This window comes from Protomyctophum bolini, assembly GCF_963924005.1.
Source record: "Protomyctophum bolini genome assembly, chromosome: 22".
Lineage (NCBI taxonomy): Eukaryota > Metazoa > Chordata > Actinopteri > Myctophiformes > Myctophidae > Protomyctophum > Protomyctophum bolini.
In genome coordinates, this window is record NC_137883.1 from 8952362 (window position 1) to 8971477 (window position 19116).

General features: G+C 43.2%; 1 protein-coding gene across 1 annotated transcript; it reads right to left on the reverse strand.

Moving 5' to 3' along the window:
- Window positions 1-5133: 5133 nt before the first annotated feature.
- On the reverse strand, window positions 5134-18705 carry pigo (phosphatidylinositol glycan anchor biosynthesis, class O). The gene is made up of 11 exons (XM_080756820.1): window positions 18531-18705; window positions 17547-18025; window positions 16001-16144; window positions 15151-15274; window positions 14364-14523; window positions 12760-12942; window positions 10476-12069; window positions 9810-10013; window positions 8672-8850; window positions 7673-7743; window positions 5134-7137 (listed from the first exon to the last, which is right to left on the reverse strand). Exons 2-11 carry the CDS (start codon window positions 18022-18024, stop codon window positions 7008-7010), a joined length of 3267 nt encoding a protein of 1088 aa, XP_080612946.1. The 5' UTR covers window position 18025; window positions 18531-18705; the 3' UTR covers window positions 5134-7007.
- Window positions 18706-19116: the final 411 nt, after the last annotated feature.

A 19116-nucleotide genomic window follows, 5' to 3' on the forward strand; every position in this document is an offset into this window, starting at 1 on the left:
TTTATCTCTCTAAGAGCTTAGGCTATTCCTAATTGCTGTCTCCGTACTTTAATGAACCAGATCTCATGAGATACGGTATTATTTTTTATTTTTAAATATTTATCCCACGGTTTTTGTAACTCCTTTCTCACCCGGTGCCAATTGCCTGTAAACTGTAGGCCTAATCCTGGGCGCTACTCTCCCTCTGCCAATCTGGGGAGAGCCCCGAACTGAGCTCATGTTTCCTTCACTGGTCTGCAGTGAGCAGACCAGTTTGTTTCCCCTCCATCAGGCTGACCAGGGGGAGACAAAGTTTGTGTTTACACACACACACCAAAAGCTGGACATAGGAGGCTCCTCAAAAACGTAGATACCTCATTGGCCGCTGCAATTCATTGAAGCGACCTGTATCGCATGGAAGCACAGGGTAGGCAGAAATCAAGCGGAAGAGTGGAAGGCTGCACACGAAAAGACCCAACCTCACATGACCGTGGCCTACAGAATGCCCACTCTGTGACGCATGCGGAAGCTTCTGTGGCGCACATGGAAGCTGCCTTCCCTGTAAGATGACGCTCGCGATACAGACGCCCCAGAGCCAAAGGAGGAATCTAGCTTTCTATGTCTAGATACTCTTGATTCGGTGAGCAAAGTCATGCTCACTAGTGTACTGTATACTACCAGGGCTAACTCTGTACAAGGCATATGGGGAAGAATACACATGGACAAAGACTCAAGTGTTAATAGGCTCTCTCTAGGTAGAGGCTTCAGACATTGTGGTAACACTGAAGAGGACTAAGCAAAGATTAAACACAGCAGGAAACAGCAAGATTACACAGACGCTACATAGCTAGCACTCAGAATGCAAGGAGAAATGACAAGGTCAGGACAGGACACTGAGGACAGTCAGACAGTAATGAATATTGAATGACGTGAACAGAACATAATTAGGACAAATATAGCATGCAACCTTTATATGTATATTATAGGTTGCATCTTGACCGCAGGGTACTGTCAAGCATTGCCATGCACACATGTCACTTGCACAGTTTTCCTCGTCACTGCCACTATTGCTCTGAAATGGTACCTCATCCCAAAAATGTGTTATTTTTCTACCATGGTAGGTTGTTCAGCCTCGTGCCAAGCAGGACAGTCCATAAACAGGGTTGGGGTGAGCCAAGGTATTTGACTGAGTTCACAGAGTGTAAAGAAATCATCAGAAGTGGGGCTTGAGTGACATACAGTGCAGTATGCAAGTGTGGCGAGCCCTTAGAGTACACTCTCTAAGGGCGAGCCTGAGCAGTCTGCCGAGCACATGTATAATTAACACCTGCCCCCTGTACAGACCTCCTTCGGAGGCCGGCCTCTTCCACGTGGGCTCAGAGACAAGGGCGTGGCTACTCGATACTGAGTTGGATATTAGAGGATGATACATGAAAGAGGAAAGGAATCATCCGTTTCTATATCTTACAGTATTCTTCTCTTACTCTGTATCTGTATCTTAACTGCTGTGTTACCTCTGGCGACTGACTTTACCCTGTGGGATCAATAAAGGTCTATCTACCACACAGGAGCAAGACCACCAGACTCCTGAACTGTTTCTATCTAGGCAAGGCAAGGCAATTTGATTTGAATAGTACATTTCAACAACAAGGCAATTCAATGTGTACAGAACATCAAGCAAAGGAAACAATTATGCAGTGACATTAGGATGCATGAAACAAAACAAGTAAAAATAACAAATACAATTACAGTGCAGAAGAGAAATAAAAATGAAAAGTAGCATAATCAAAGGCAGCGCCGCACCTGCAAACAAAAGTAGTTATAGCAGTGTAATTTACTAGCAGCAATTAGACTGCTGAATATGTCTGTGCCACTACACAGACAGGACTGAACTGAACGGTGTTTAAAATGGACTCTAGCTTTGCATACATGTCAAGAAACACTCAACACACATTAGTGAAATATGAATGCACTTCTATCTCTCCTATGCTCTAATTCTCTATCTTTTAACTGCATTGATGAGCCTGCACAATTTAGAATTTCACCAATTGAAACATGTGACAATAAATACTGATTCTGATCTATCTCATAATAGTATGAATTCAGCTTTTGTCCTGATGCAGTAAACCCCATTTCTCTACCACAACAAGCGGGTTAAAATAAACAGCATGAGATACACTTTTATACAATTTAATTTAGTTACAACACTTTTTCCCCCCTAATCCATTTGTTTAGTTTTAGTTTATTTATTATAACGGCTATAATGTAAGTACCGGTAAGTAAGAATGCATACCAGTCTTTCTCTGACTTTGGTTGGAATCAATTGTATTGCATGTTATCCCCCCTCTCTCCTTTCCTGTTTCTCAGTTCTCTATATATCCGTCTGAACTAAAGCATAAAATGCCAAAACATGACCATGGGGGGGGGGGGGGGGGATAAAACGTTTTGTTGGAAAAGTTTGAAACTACTACTTGACCCGACGTTATTTCAAGAAGATAAATGGAGCATCAAGTGGAACATGAGCTCTCTAGTACTGTAGCTACAAATGGATGCAGAATTATGCTCAACCTGTCTCGCTTTTGGAGCACACTCTCCTTTTTGTTAACAATATACATCAATATAAAGCATTAGGGTGTTTAATTCCAGGAGCCTTAATACCTACTTCAAACTACTCACGTGAGCATTTCCCTGTGAGAAGCATGTCAACTGAAGTCGTTGTATAATGACTGTAAACTTTGTATATCAAATGTGTTTTTGAAAGGCACAAGGCATCTGCTTACATAATGTGCAACATCAGTGGCCTTTTTGATGTGGCATTTGTAATCATCACACCTTTGCGTGTTATCTTTCACACACTCTCACACAGTGATATTCCATAGAAATAAGAAGTGTGCTGATTTGTAGGTCTACTGTTTAGTAAGGTGTCAAAAGTAATTACTGTACTTGTTTTCGGAAATTGCTAAAAAAGTTAAATGACATCAATGGCAATTCTAAGTATACTGTAACTAACTGAATATAATTAGAATACATACGAAAAAAGAATAAGATAGACAAAATTAGATCAGGGTGTAGTGATTTGACTTTTTTCTCACACTCATGGCATTCAAATTCACCATCCATCACACATATAGTGCGCCATAATATCCAAACACTGCCTCAAGGATAAACAAAGGGGATTCTGTTGTGTGTCAAAACAAGTCCGATTTGGAAGCATGGGTAGGGGAGGGGTTGAGCTGCAAGGTCGCTCCAAGGTGTTTCAGCAGTTCTGAGAACTGATCAAAGGAAGAGGGACAAATACATGCATTCATACGGAATCATTCCATGCATTCATACGGAATCATTCCATGCATTCATACGGAATCATTCCATGCATTCATACGGAATCATTCCATGCATTCATACGGAATCATTCCATGCACATGCATTCATACGGAATCATTCCATGCATTCATACGGAATCATTCCATGCATTCATACGGAATCATTCCATGCATTCATACGGAATAGCCTTAAAACGAAGATGCTCCTATACAACAGCAATGTCAAGTCTGTTCTGCTGTATGGATCTGAGAGCTGAAGAGTGGTCAAGACAGACACAAAGAGAATAGAAGTATTCCATAACAGATGTTATATGTCAGATCTTTTGGCCGAATAAAATATCAAACAATGAACTGTACAAACAAACGGGGAGCCGGAGCATTACCAAGGACATTACACACAGACGCCTGAGATGGCTAGGACATGTACTGAGGAAGGAGCAGGACTGCATCACAAAGGTGGCCTTAAGATGGACACCACCAGGCAAAAGAAAACCTGGGAGGCCTAAGACCACCTGGCGCAGAACTGTGACGCAGGAGCTGGAACAGATGAACCTGTCGTGGGGAGAGGCGCAACATGCTGCCAGGGATCGGATGCAATGGAGAGCGCTCATTGAAGCCTTATGTCCCATAGGGCAGTGATACTCAACCTCAGACCCGCGGGCCACATCAGGCCCGCGGGACCATTATGACTGGCCCACCAATGAAAATCTAAAAAAAAGAAGAAAAAAAAATCTGGAAAATGAAATAAAAATAAATAAATCTGAATGAAGTTATCTTTAATTACATTATTATAAGTAATACTATTAGAGTTGTACTATTACTCGAACGAAAATAAAAGCTTGGGGGGGGGAGATGCAATGCAAATGAAAGACATATACTGTGTATCCCTACTCCCTGACATAATTTTATAGCTAAACGGACAGAATTCTATTTTATTTGAATGATGAAACCCATCTGCCATTAATAGTTGGAAATGGAAATTGCGGAAATTGCGGAAATGGAAATTGCGGAAATTGTAATTGCGGAAATTGCGGAAATGGTGGAAATGGAAATTGCGGAAATTGCGGAAATGCGGAAATGGAAATTGCGGAAATGGTGGAAATGAAAATTGCGGAAATGGAAATTGAGGAAATTGCGGAAATGGAAATTGCGGAAATGGTAATTGCGGAAATTGCGGAAATTGCTCTTCACTTATAGCTATCTATTTTCAGGTAGATTGTTTTATTTTACTCAGTCAGCCATATCAATACTCATTTTTTTTCATGAAAAAGGTCATAGCTGGGTAATCTATTTTCAGGCAAATTGTGTTCATTGTATTATAAATTAGTTGTTTTGTTTTCTTATGTATTGTTTTGTCTGGTTGAATTGTCTGTATGTATGTGTATTTCGTAAATTGCTGACCCCCTTGAAAACGATGGTTCATTTCAAGGGATTGTTCCTAATAAAGAAATTTCAGACATACTGTATATTTGATTTTAAGGGACTTAAAACCAGGCAGACTCGGCAAGCCTCATCTCATCGGTTAGGGCATTCTAAAGTGTCGGAGCTCTAATTGCAAAAGCCTAAACAGTTTGGTTCACCTGATTTAATGCTTTAGTGTGCGTAGAGACATCCAATAATACAGGATGTGCAACGTTTTCATATTAAGAAGCAGGGGTTTACACACTTTATGTAACTTAGATGGAAGGTTTGCCGTCTCTAGTCAATTGGTCATTTGTTAGTTTGTAGCACATTGATGTTTTTTTTGCACTAATTCCTCGACCACTAGCCCATTCATTCATATCAATTTACCCTCGAGCGACGACAAATAAAATAAAAGTTTCACAACCCAAAGTGTCATGTACAAAATGTTTTATTAGATTCACAGGATGTAAAATCAATTTAATTAATCATTTATATATTAAACTTAAAAAAAAAGTGCCAGCAGAATCAATCTTCCATACAAGCAAGGCAATATCCAGTACCCACCAGTGCTACCACCATACCATTCACCCATCACATCACATACAAGCCTGACCCAGTAGCTCTATTGCATTTTGGCTAATTCAACCTGAGCTCATCATCCCTTCAGTCTCATGCATATGCTAATGAGCTTAATATGAACTACAGTAACGCCATGTTCCCCCAGAAATGGACTATCTCCCACAGGAATAAATTATCTGACTGACTTGCACCGTTTCTAGAGGTCGCTGTATTGGTATGACCCCTGTCAACATTATGACATCATAAACACAAAAAAAAGGCATTTGCCACTTAAGCCCCGTTTTGTAATTCATCGTACGATGGTGTTAGCAATAGCAAATACACAATTTAGAAACTTTTTGCCCAAATAGGGACGCCAGTCTGAAAGTGGTTACATTAAAGCTAGGCACCTATCGCATTGAAAAGGTGTATCATTGGGCCCAATTAATACAAGGGGGGGGGGGGGGGGAGAGAGAGAGAGAGAGAATGAATTTGGGAAAAAGTAAAAATTGGTTATATAAATCAGTATTAGAATTAGGAATCAAAATGTCAAGAAAAAAAGCCCAAGGACATCATAGACATTCTGAGAACTGCATAAAACAGCTGTGTAACACTGTAGGAGTTGGCAGTTATCAGACCACTGATTTGAATGGCTGAAAAATACAAAACATTTACATTTCTATATATAATTTCCACCAGTCCACACATGGATGACAGTGACAGACATGCAATAATGCATGTGGATGGTTTGAGCCTTGTGAGACACACAGTGTCACAACTTGATCATACTATGGTTCAGTAGTGCACAGTGCACACCTGGATTGCATTTGTTTGTTGGTTTTGCCCAGGTATGCCATGTTGCTTCCTTTGTAAAATAATGACCTGCACAAGTGTGGCTATGTATGTGTCAATTTCTGAAATAAAGAGCGTCCTTTAAATTTAGATCATTCTGAGCTTCTAAACACAAAGTTGGAACCAACGTGAAGACCAACGTGTAGTACATCAATATCCAAGCCATCTTAAACTATTTTGTAAAGTGTACCTTACTTTCAAAACTTTGGATGATTTCATATTACATTTTTTGCCCTTTGCAAATTGTGATCTTTTAAACAGCTGATAGGACTAAAAGATAATGATCTCATTATTCTGAAGATAAACCGGGCGGACACTGTGGCGACTTTTTTCCCCACGGGATCAATTAAGGTCTTATCTCTCTCCCTTAGTATCTTCAACTGAGACATTGTGCGGCTCACAGAATCTGAATGCATCCATTCCTTGTTTTTCAAAAGGCAGAGGAGAAACATTCAATAATTTTCAAACCAGCTCCCATTTGAAATAATCACATTCCACTGCGGGCAACATATACAGTATAAGCCTTCTTTAACCCCATTCACAAGCAAAAACCCAATGAAAGAAACTAACTTACAGTATATAAAATCCCTTAAATGGTTTTAATTCATCTTCAACCAGTCCAGGGGGTCAGAGTTCAGTGAGTCCAACGTACAAAAAAGATAAAGGCCTTGAGGTCAGTGCCAGTGTACTCAATACAGCCCCGGGGGACGTATGAAACAACCTCATGTGACGAGTCCTTATGATAGTCAATAAATATGATTCTCCATTTGTGTGTAAAAAGAATATGCATGTCTTCATACCAGCTTCCACCTGGCCATCTTCATGTAAAGGCTTCTCCCAAATATGGCACAGGGTGGGTGCTGTGGCGGAGGTGAAGCATAAGTGATGCCATTGCTACCTGGACGCGTCTGGGATGAGTCTTTTGAACCAGCCACTAACGGCTACATCTACCCTCATTACCAGAGTGATGCCGATGAGCAGAAACACGCTGGTGACCAGGAAGCCTGAGGCCTCAAACATCAACCTGAGGACGGGAGAGAGCTCAAAATGTGAGTTGACGCAATGATTCTAGATTGTGATGGGTGTTTTAGCAAAGCGGGTGTTCTTACAGCAACATTCTGCCGATGCAGGGAATTGAACCTTCCAGTAAGCACATTCCTAGAACTGCTATTGACTGTATTAACAACTAAGCTCTATGTAAGAAGTAATTTAGTTTTACATATCATTTTAATGATATGTCCATTTAGAATACACACACTAGGCTTAGTTTGAAATTAGAAACAGCTGGTGCGACGGACCCTGGTACTTGACTTTGCAAGGTAACTTAGGCTTACAGGACTAAATGCTAAAAGAGTAGCATGCATGGCTTATTTAACAGAGTTCTGTGCCTCTTTTCAACAGATAAGCAGACATAATACATGCTTCCCTCATGTGCATTCAGAGACAAGCAGTGGGTGTGGGTGGTTAGCCGTTAGTGTACCACACAAATAATCATATACTCAAAAGCCTTTCCTGTCAGTCCATTTATGATAGCTGGGAAATTGTATTCAAGCACTTACTTGGGTGCGAAAACCTTCCAGACCATTAGGTGTCTCCTGAGGATAGCAGCTGCACACACTGATGCAAAGACCTGAGAAGAGATGAGGGATCTGGAGTTAAAAGTGTTCCCTTGCTTAAAAATCCAAATTGTGTTTTTGCAAATGCCAACATGAAAGATTGGTAGCATTGATATTCAGTTAGCCTTATCAGATACAGTAATTTTAAGTTGCACATGATTAACTTTAATTTTGTGTCTATCAATATTGTGATAGTTCTATCTTTTTCATGCTGTGGTCAAAGTCCAAGTCATGGGTTTGTCTGTAATTCTGTCAGAATATGTCCCCTGAAAAGTAGCTCATGCATGAGCTGTGTTCATTTCTGGCTAGAAATGAACATCCACATCCAAAACGCAAGATTCTCTAGCGCTTGAGAGCAAAGCAATTTATTCAGCTGAAACACAAACCCAACCATCTCATAGCCTTCTGCACTTCTGCTTGACTTCCTCCTAACAATGCGCTACAGTTGGCTCCAATGAACTGCAGTGGCCAATGAGACATTGACGTTCTAACGTGGCTCAGCACAGAATAGATGCTCAGACAATGCATTGTCACGCTGCTGGTGTTTGTAGCATAGTGTAAATAAATGGCGATCGCATTGTTAACAATTAAAAACATACGCTGGCCTCATGAAAAATATAAAATAAAATAAATGTTTTGGTGGACACAAACAATACAACCAGAATTGCCCAGTGCAACTCATTAAGACGTTATCTAATCGATAATGCAAGTAAAGCATGCTCACAATGGGCTCCCCTGAATAAATAAAGGTCAATAAAAAGTTTTATTAAAGTATTTATAAAGCTCTCTATTTCCATTTGGCCAAATGGGGTGTAGGACATGCATTCACACAAGCAGCCAGCCTTGATCATGTGGCTTATCCATTGTGACATGTGTGTGCGATGGTATGGGTGTGTGTAACTTACCTATGAGTGGCTAAAGATTAGATATTATTTCATTTACCTGTGTTCCATGAATGAAGAGGTAGCGTGTTGAAAGTTGCAGAAGGGCAGAGCTGAACTGCTGCGGGTTCTCTCTCAGTCTCATCTCCATCACAGCATCCTCTCCGTCCTCCCCTCCCACTCTCCTGTTGCCCCGCACCTCACACACCAGTGGCCAGAACAGGAGCAATGGACACCCGACTAAGGGAAAAACCACACGGAAAGTTATATTTAGATATTTTGCAGATACTGGAGTCTTGAGTGACATTCTTAAAAGGGAATATTTCAGTGTCTACCTCAAGGACATCAATAGGACACATGACATTTGACACTCACTAGCTATCAGCAACAACCTTGTGACCTCTCAGTTTACGGGCCAGTGTCTCTAGCCACTACTACACCAACCTGCCACCACAAACGGCATACTTAGAAAAGCGCTATATCAATTTCAGATGCTATATTTTTTAGTAAGTACTCAAAGATGCTTTACATGTGTGTGGGGGCCAGGGGAGAGGACATAAAAAAGAGAGACACTGTAATAGGAAGACTCAAAAGATAAGAATTAAAAGCAATACTTACTTAGTAGGGCTGGGCAATTAACTAAAATTATATCGAAACCAAAATGTAGAACCTCGAACCAACTTAAGCTTGCTCATGTAGATTAATAGAGAAGCAGATATGCTTTTATTTACTTATATATACTTGAAATGAAATGAAGCAAAGAAAATATTAATAGATTAAACTGTATTATACTGCATTGTAGATCTGCCATTTTCACGCAAAATTAAATAATCGTGATATTGATTGACGTTATTGCCCAGCCATACTTAGCCATTTGCCCAATGCTTTCAGCCAAAGTGTCTTACAGTGCTAATAGTTCAGACATCTTTAGTTTAGGTGGCTCCAGAGGAAATCAACCGTAAACTCTGGCAGTCTTAGTGCAATATCCCACCCATTGAATCCTATAGTACCACAAGTAAACAGTGCGTGCATGCACATTGCACACGCGCACACACACACGATTACCATCTTGTTTTTTTTTTTCTTGTATTTTAATCCTCTTGACATTTCTTTGACATCTCCATAATTTTCTAACCTTTTAAGTACAGATAACGCAAGACTGAGGCACCACCTCTAGCAACACATTAATAAGTAACTACCTGCAAACAGGATATGAGACGAGAAGGTGTTGAGGGTGACCAGTGAGGCCGGCAGTATGGTGCCTGTGTGTCCACCAGGAAAGCCCACAAAGGCAGCTCCCCACTGGATGGAGGGGAAGGTGGGCAGGTGACCTGTGGCATGGAAGAACTGGGTGGCAGCCAGGGACCACAGCACCACTGGAGTCCAGGGTACATTAAAACCGCCTGCAGAGGAGAAAAAGACAAATGGCAGACATTCAAGTAACAACTAACAACCAGTTAAAAAAGAAAGAAAGGCAGCTGGTACCAGTATACCAGTATAATACGTATATAAGACGTAATTTGAGGTTCGGTTACTTTAGTACTGGTTAAAGGTTTTCCAATTCTTTTCAAAGTCAATATTTACCATGTAAAATAAAAATAAATAAAAGCAACAATTGCATGCATTATTAGTGATAAAAACCTAAAAGTACCGATTATATTAATAAAATCAGTTTCCGCTTGTTCAGGATCAAATTATATTCTGTGTTGATCAGAAGTCTACAGTATATATGAAAGACATGGGCACGTCTGTGAGAGTCAGAGCAAACATTGGCACATACTTAAATACATACATACATAAATATCATTACAATAAAGTTCTATTTTTAAGAAAAAATGTAAATCTAAAATCATTGGAACTCTTACCATAGTGCGTACCATGCAGACTACCGAGGGTGGTAGAGGAGGCATGGATGTGTAGGAGGGCGCCCATCTCCAGTAGCAGCAGGAGAAAAGACAGCGCCATGCCCTCTGCGTGCAGCATTAGCAGACCCATACCCAACAGGCCACAGAACAACAGTTGCGGCGCTGAGTAAACCGTGCCCAGTCCGTAGGCCTCCACGGCGGGCTTGCCGTCCGCCTCGGCTCCCTCACCCGGCTCCTCGTCGTCCAGGGAGCGGCGCATGCGCTGGTAGATCTGGGGGATGAGGTGGTGCAGCTCCGCCTGCGTGCTGATGCCGGTACTCGCCCGGTAGCGGGGCGGGGGCATGTTCGAACCCCTGGCCGGTGCCGAGGCCCTGGTTTTCAGGAACACGGTGATGGGGTCCAGCCACAGCAACAGCATCCCGAGACCCAGGAGGGAGAAGATGGTTCTGGGAAGCGCCACCTGGGCCACGCCGAGGAGCTCGGCCATGCTCCTGAAACTGTCCTCCGGAGTGGCGCCGACGGCCCAGTTGAGCCCCAGGCAGACGGACACCAGTGGCAGGATCCAACGGGCTGTGAACACCGCCCCGCCCGAGGAGTTGAGGTTGCCATAGTGACGTAGCCAGCGCCTCAGCAGGTACGTCCACAGGCCTATCGAGGCCAGAGAAAGAATGTAGTGGAGATTCTTCAGCTGGCTGTTTTGCAACCGGGAGAGGGGAGAGAGGAATGGGGAAGGCTGGCACGAGCCCTGCTCCTCCCGGCAGCTGTGGAACGAGAGGGAGAGGTAGAGACTGCCCACCAGGAGCCCCAGGCAGGCCAGGAGGGTGCAGCTCTCCTTCCTTATAGCCGAAGGGGAAAGGGCTGGGGCGGGCAGGAGACCGACGGGCTTCTGGGGGTCATGGGTGGCTGGCAGTAACAGTCCGTCCCAGTTGAGATGGATTGGAACATACAGCGCCAGGGAAAAGATCAGGAAAGTGACCACGCGCCCTTCAGCTATCACATAGCTATCTGACAGCAGAGAAGCGCCGCGCAGGAGTAGCACCAAGAGAGCCGGAGTGGCGAGGCGATGCAGGCTCAGCCAGCCTGCCCGCTTTGGGGCTTTGGCCCCATTGCCAAGGGCGGTGGATGCTTTGACCCGACGAACGCGCCAGAGAACCAGAAGTTCGGAGACGATAGCAGCGGCTGCCAGGCACCATGCCACCTCGACGTAGCCCCGGGCAAACAGCTGACCGGCAGCCACGCAAAACCCAATCGACAGCGCTGCCACGACAGGGGCTTTCAGCAGACTGCTTTCCCTGACCAGCAGCCAGGACAGCTCGGAGAGGATGAAACATAGCACGCAGGCAAACAGCAGAATGGCTAAGCCTGCAGCCATCTTGAGCGGGTTGAAGCGGGCCCACGTGGCCCGGCAGGTTTCTCTGACAGAGGTGAGGTAGGACTGCAGGGAAACGACGAGTTCTGGAGAAGGGGACAGGCCGTTCTTTACGGCGGTGAGGTACTCGGTGGAGACATGTGAGAACTGCTCCTGCAGTTTAGAGAGGCTTTCTGGTGGGATGTCTTTGGCCATGCTGGAATAGGTCTCCAGAAAACGATTGACCTTCACAAACAAAGACACTTAAATCGTCAGAAAATGATTCAACTCTATTCAAAGGCAAATAACTTTGCACATACGTGTACATGAAACGCTACACATTAATATTCATGACGATATAATGTAGTAAAGTATGGTGTGGTGACCAATACTGACACGCAAAATGTAATAACATATTACGTCTGACATCTGATAGGGCTGCACAATTATGGCTCAAATGTTAAGCCCAATTATTCTGATTGTCAATGATGATTATTGATTATTATCATGATGGTACAAAAACAAAAAGAATAAAATAAAAAGGTGTACAAATATATTTAGATCATTTTCTTCATCAATGATTTGTTAATTTAGCTTATATAGGGTTATTTATCACTATCAGTGCGATATATATGACCTGGATACACGTGACCAAAATGTTTGAGTTAATTGCCCAGCATCACAATGACTTAATTTAACTGTGAAACGTAAAATGCTTTAATACTATGCTTCACAACGTATGGATCTCTGAGTGGTTATTATGGGGGTTTCTGGAGGTCCCTACAAAAGTGAGACTAGGATGAATACTAGTAGGTTCCACTCTTTTCACTTTTGGCATAAAGTTCTAGCTATTCCATCTGTGACAGAGCAGCTTTCTGACAGACTAATGGTCTAATGTTCAACAATACACATTATTAAATGTATTTATGACCTTACCTGTTTGACGTTGATCCACAGTGCCTCCACTTGACTGAGACCCTCAAGTGCACCTTTCATTTGGCTATGAGGAGGGAAAAGAGGCAGCAGGACTTGGCCCACACTGCTGTACGGTATGGGCACTCCCAGCTGCAGAGCCAAGGTAGGAACCAAGTCTGTCTGTGGGACCACTTGTGGCTCACTCTATAATGAGAGAGAAGAGAGAGAGAATTATTGAGCTCTCCATTTCTTACAGTACTAGTACCTTGTGCACAAACTAAGTAAACTCATACTGATCACATTCTATTCTGTCGATTACACTTTAATGTAAACACTACAATTGTGATTGTGATTGCATGCATATTATACTCGGACACAGTAATCAACCCAGCATGGTATAGGGGGGCCATTATACTGGATATTATTTGATCAGACTGTGGTGAGCTACTATTCATTAATGAGATTCAGTCAAAATTAATTTATATATTTGTTTTTATTATTATTTTCCCTGATAGTGCTAGTAACAGAAAGAGGAAAGGCAGGATGAAAAATGCAAAGCCAGGCGATGAGCAGGAAGGACTATTCTTGTTCTATTCTATTCTTGTCTATTATTGTTCTGGTATGCACTCTTACCACATAAGTGCATACCACAGAATCAGAACAATTCTTCAGCAGCATTAATATTTAATATTTGTAGATAAAACTTTATACGTCTGATTTAAAGCTGGACTATTTTTTGTGGGGAAAAAGAAGAGAACAGATGTACTGAAATTGCAAAATATAGAGAACATAAAAGGGAATTTAAAGTGCTGTCCCCAGAGCTGCAGTGACATCAGGGTTTTAAGTCCTAAACATTTATTGCATGTGTAATTCTAGCATTAATCACATCATAATAAAAGAGGACAGAAACACGTGTTGTACCCTTCTAAAGGATGAAATCGATCAATACAATAAAAGTAGTCGACATTGCTGATGAAATGTCTACAAGCCTCATTCGGGGAGTAATAATGCAGTTATATCGCCCTCCTTTGGTTGAAATGTGTATTTCTGCTGCAGTGCTGATGCCCCATAGTTTCCCCAGACCCTATTTTGAGATAGTATCATGATCTAGGTGGGTAAAAATGTCAATGTTTATGGCCCCCAACTGGAAGTAGACAAGTACATTGAACTTGCAAGCTCTGGTATTTTTCAAATGGGCAGAGACAGGCTGTAACCCAGTCTTTGAACCCTTGCGGTCTATTGCTATAACATATAGGGGAGGGCACAGCTTCTGGCTTCTGTGATCATCTTGAGCCAAAATACCATTGTGCCTGTAACATCAGCTCAGCACCAAGCGGAACGGTTTAGTATTGAGGGGGAGAGAAGTACTACCGTAGCAGACAACCCGCAGCACTCAGGTTCAAACAAACAAACACCTGTGTTCAATTTTCTGTTGATTGTACTATCTCATACTCCTGCATAAATACCACACTTCCTGTTGTCTTGTCACAAACGCTGAGGAAGGCCAGACAGGCTGAAACGTTTTCAGTCTCAGAGGTAAATAAAATCATGTAAAAGGACATATAACGAGTGCTGGCATTTTCTTCATCTCAACTAGTATTGAGGGGGGAAAAAACCAAACAGACCTTGGAAGGGGGCCCTGAAAAGAGAGGCGAGGGACTGTAGAGGAAGAGAGCGGCGTCGGTCTCCTTCTGGCTCTCCCCACCGTGGTCTCCCGTGTCCGTCATCCCGTGGTCTCCCATCACCACCAGGAGGGTGTCGTTCTGCAGGCGTTCCATCACTGACCTGGAGGAGAGAGAGGAGGCGGAGCAGGGTGAAATCATAAAGAATTAAAACCATAAATCAGGCTTCAACATCAACAATGTCCATGATGATGGGGATGTGCAAGTATTTTTTTTAACCCATTTTGACCCGAGATCAGATTCTAAAAAATGTCTTTTCTACATCCTGACAGTTTTATGAAAAAGCTATGTTTCTATGTCAGTCGTTCTTTGATTTAAAAAAAATAAATAGCAGACCTACAAGCTCGTAGCGCGCCACTCGGTATGAGCTTGTAGATCTGCTATTTTTCAATAGCTAAAGCATAAGGGGTTCCCGGCCAAAATGGGTTAATTGGTCAACAGCGATGTAACCACTCAAGTACTGTATGTGCGTCGTCGTACAATGAATAACCAAAACAGTCAAGCTCACAACTTGCTGTATCATGGTGCGTTGCCATTGCGAACGTATACTGTATATCTGCTGTAGTTATATACATTTTTGAAAATGTTGACTTTTTTCTGGGGGAAAATGACATGCCCCAAAATAGGTACGTCGGTCAGGGTTAATGTGGTTACACTCTGGTTTATGTTTTTTTTTATCACTCAGCCCTATTGTGAATGCTCGCTTGTGAAAGTACAGTACTGTCCTGACCTGACGACTCCATCCATCTGGGTGAGTTTGTCAGCCATGGCAGGGTGGTCGGGACCAAACCTGTGGCCACAGTGATCCACTCCAAGGAAATGAGCAACCAGGACATCCCAGTCATCACCCACCACTGCACCCACCATAGAGACGCGTTTGAGAGGGAGAGACACAAGTTAAAGCAACCAAACCAAATATGATTTGATGTGCTGCAGTCACACACACACACACACACACACACACACACACACACACACACACATTTTTACACAGATTTTTCTCTCGCCAATATCCATGGTGCAGTGGAGTAACTAAAAGTTGTGGAAAAACAATCCCAGAAGCAAAGAGTAGCAGAGCCTTAATGCAACGGCAGCAAAGGGCATTAGGGCTATGGACCAGAGCTAGGGTTAGTGCTTATTTAGAAAGCTGCTGGTTTGTAGGTTGGAGGAAAACAGGGTGGGTTTGACTCAGAGTGTCAAAGGGAATAAAGAAAATCTCTCCAGCTCTTTCATAAAACAGAAAATACATTTTCATGTGCGTCAAATTTCATCAAATCAGGATACAATTTTGTCTGCCGAGTCGATTTGTTTCATCACTTGCAATTACATTTGTTTATCATGTATTCTGTGTGAGTAGAGTTCCTGTTGATGATGATTTGGTACACTATCCTGATCTGAAAATGTATTTACTGTTTACAAAGGAGCTGGGGAGACCCGCGTTACTGAACAAACCCTCTATATCCATGCTTAGTATTGCTTACTATGGGAATTTAGAGCTATTTAACACTTATTGTAACTAAAGAAAATAACAACACGTTATCTGAGCTTGTGTAAACACTGCAACCAGGCTGTGTTGATACCTGTTGAATAGAGATGCTGGAGAATTCCGTTGTCCACCGTGTGCAAATCCTTGACGTTGAAAGAGGGGAAGGGCAGAGAGCGGTAGAACTTCTTGGGGAAAAGACTTTCCCAAGTATCATCACCCATGAACACCACCCGTTTTCCTACAGATGTATAGTATGTCAGTGGAAGAAAGTCACGTTACCAGAGATAAAGAGTGACTGGATGGATACAGATTTCCTGCATACAGTCATTAAATTCAATTTACACTTTTCCCCCTTGTACATTTCCTGATGCAATACAGACGACCTACATAGAATATTTTCCATAGAATTCCAGACCTCAACTCAACAAGATTTGAAGGAACTGGTATAGGTGTTCAATATGATGCATCCTATGGCTGGGCAATATTATGTATGTAATATGTATGACCTTTATATGCTGTAGGACTATCTGAAAAATATTCTTATCTTCACTACAGTAAATATCACAACAAGTGAAATGACAGCAGCTCTCTCTGGTTCTACAGGGACATAACCAATAATGTGTATTGCTATTATAAACCAGGTACCAAACATGGTAATCTGTCAATCATGTGATCAGTATAAAAGTGATGTCACTTCCTCCTCCACTCCCTCCTGTGCTTGAATGTTTGTTGGCAGCATGCTCTGCTGCTGTGTTTGATGATCAAACGCCTACTCCTGTGTTGCTGATCATACTACTTCTACTACTCAGTGGTGAGTTAGGAGTCATATGGATGGTTTATTGTCAATGGTTTGGTTGGTTATGTGTAAATGTTTTCAAACGCATCTGCTAACATGCTCAGAACTGTAACTGATTTCCCAATGACTCTGTCTCCGTCTCATTCATTGGTTGTCACTTATACACTGAGCTCCCAGCTGAATCTAGTTTATTTCTGGTTTGCTGCACCCGATTTCGACTGTTATCAATAAACAAGACCGCAGTGATCACTTAGGATCAGTACGATTGTTTGACGAGTATGGGCATGCTCTGCCGACTGAAATAAAAAAATGACACTATACCCCCTATACACTATAGCCCCTCCTATACACAGCTTTGTGTGTATGTCTGTCCGTATGAGCACGGAATGTGCTGTATGATGATAAGAGCGCCCCTCACTTCACATGGGTGTGATTTTTGCGAATGCAGTGAGCACTTACTATGAGACCTAGCAGATCATGTCTGTGTGTCTGTGTGTCCCCCCTTTGTGCCCATATATGGAGCTGAGTGATTTGTTTGTGATTGATGCAACACACTCCATATTTGGACGTATAGCTGCTTTGGGGACTCCTTATATGGTTATGGCTGAGTCATGGTGACGATCTGCGTTCGCTTCCCGCGTTTGCGCGTCTTACTCGTTCTATTATTCTTGATCTATTACGAAACTTTCCCAAGACATTTCAATATCACATTATCTTTTCCCTTCCAAATCCAGACATTCCCAGACATGTGTGGTGTGGTGTGTGTAAGGAATCCTGTGGAAGTGGGGTGTCGGCCGTGACGATCGGTTTGTAAACTTGTGTTAAGAAGGCCGCTGCTGCTCACCCAGTTGTCCAAGCTGGTGGATGAGGTTGTCCTCCAGGATGGCGCTGGAGGCAAAGTTATTGCCGACATCGATGAAGGTGGGCAGCGAACCTGTGGTGAAGCCCTTGATCCTCTGCATGGTGGTGGTGGGGGGGTCAGCGCGGAAGGGGTACAGGCGGCTGTGGGAGGGCCGCGATGAGACGGTCTCCTCAAACACTGGTAGCTTGTTCTCGTAGGGCCGTGGCGCTGTGTTGGCCTGGTCAAAGCGAGCAAAGTCGAATTTCAGCGCGTCGATGATGAGAAGCACGGCCCTGCGGAAACGGGGCTTGGCGGGACAGAAGTCTGCCCGCTCTCCTGCTGGGAGCAGCACGTCCTCACAGGTGCTGGTCCTGTTCACCTCCAGCCTGACCAGCAGAAATCCACCCACAAACAAGTAGATGCCAACATAGAACACTGCACACATCCACAGCAGCGGGTATAGGATTATGAGCCTCTTCATCCTAGAATAGGAATGCAGTGTGTTACTGTTAGTTACACCAAAGGTGCATAAATGGCTGCACTTATTCGACACCTTTAAAACATCACATGGCTTTAGTGAACACCAAAGGGCTTGTTGCGCGCGCGGTGTTGCACACCGAAGATAGCCCATCTTCAAAGCGTGTTGTGGGTTTGTAGATCAGCTCTTTTCGGTGCGCGACAACGGTGCGTGAGTTCTGAGCATAAAGCCGGCTTTGTTACTTTAATTTACCCGAATGGAGTGAAGGCGCACCGCGCACAACTGGCAGTTGTGCTAAACAGCAAAGAAGCAAAGAAGCAACAGCAGCCAGCGCGGTTGGAGCTTTGAACGAGTATGCCGGTTATTTTTTTATGACCACTGTAATACAACCACAAAATACTATACATCAATGAGGACTTAACAAGAAGTGACAGCTATAGCATCCCGCCAGGGAGATATGAGTTGTCTTCGTTAGCCACAGCACCTAGCTGCTCCCGCATGTTACTGACCTTGCAGCTGCCGGTTTTGTCCTCTTTCGACCGGGGCGAGGCGTGGATGCGTGTGTTCACAACACGGCGCTGTGAGACAGGTGCCTCAGGTAAACGGAGAACGCAGCCGCAGCCCTCTAACCTTCATTGGGACTCTAGCACAGTGGTTAGACAGCGGCTGACAGATGGAACTGGAACGGCCATGGAGCTCAAAGGAAGCTCCTGGCGGACACTTTTCGTTGTAGCGCAAACTTCCTCTTCTTCTGACTGACATGCGCAGTTGGCCACTGTCCTCAATGGCTGTAACCATGACAACCATTTCTTAAAGCGACAACTGACAAAATGTGTTTCACTCAAACATATACCGTATAGGCTATAACTGTTGGACTACTGCACAGTTGGGGTAGTATAAAGTATAGGCTACATGTGATTTTGTGACAAAAGTTAAAAGGTTTAAGCTGTATAGCCCATTTATTCTGATAGTATCATAAGTAACAGGGGGCCATGAGGGGCCTCTCCAGCTTTTTAGTAAATAGACCAGTAAGACACCGATCGAGGGCGAGAAGTGACCTCGCTCTAAAGGTCGAGGTCGTGTACACGCTTCCAC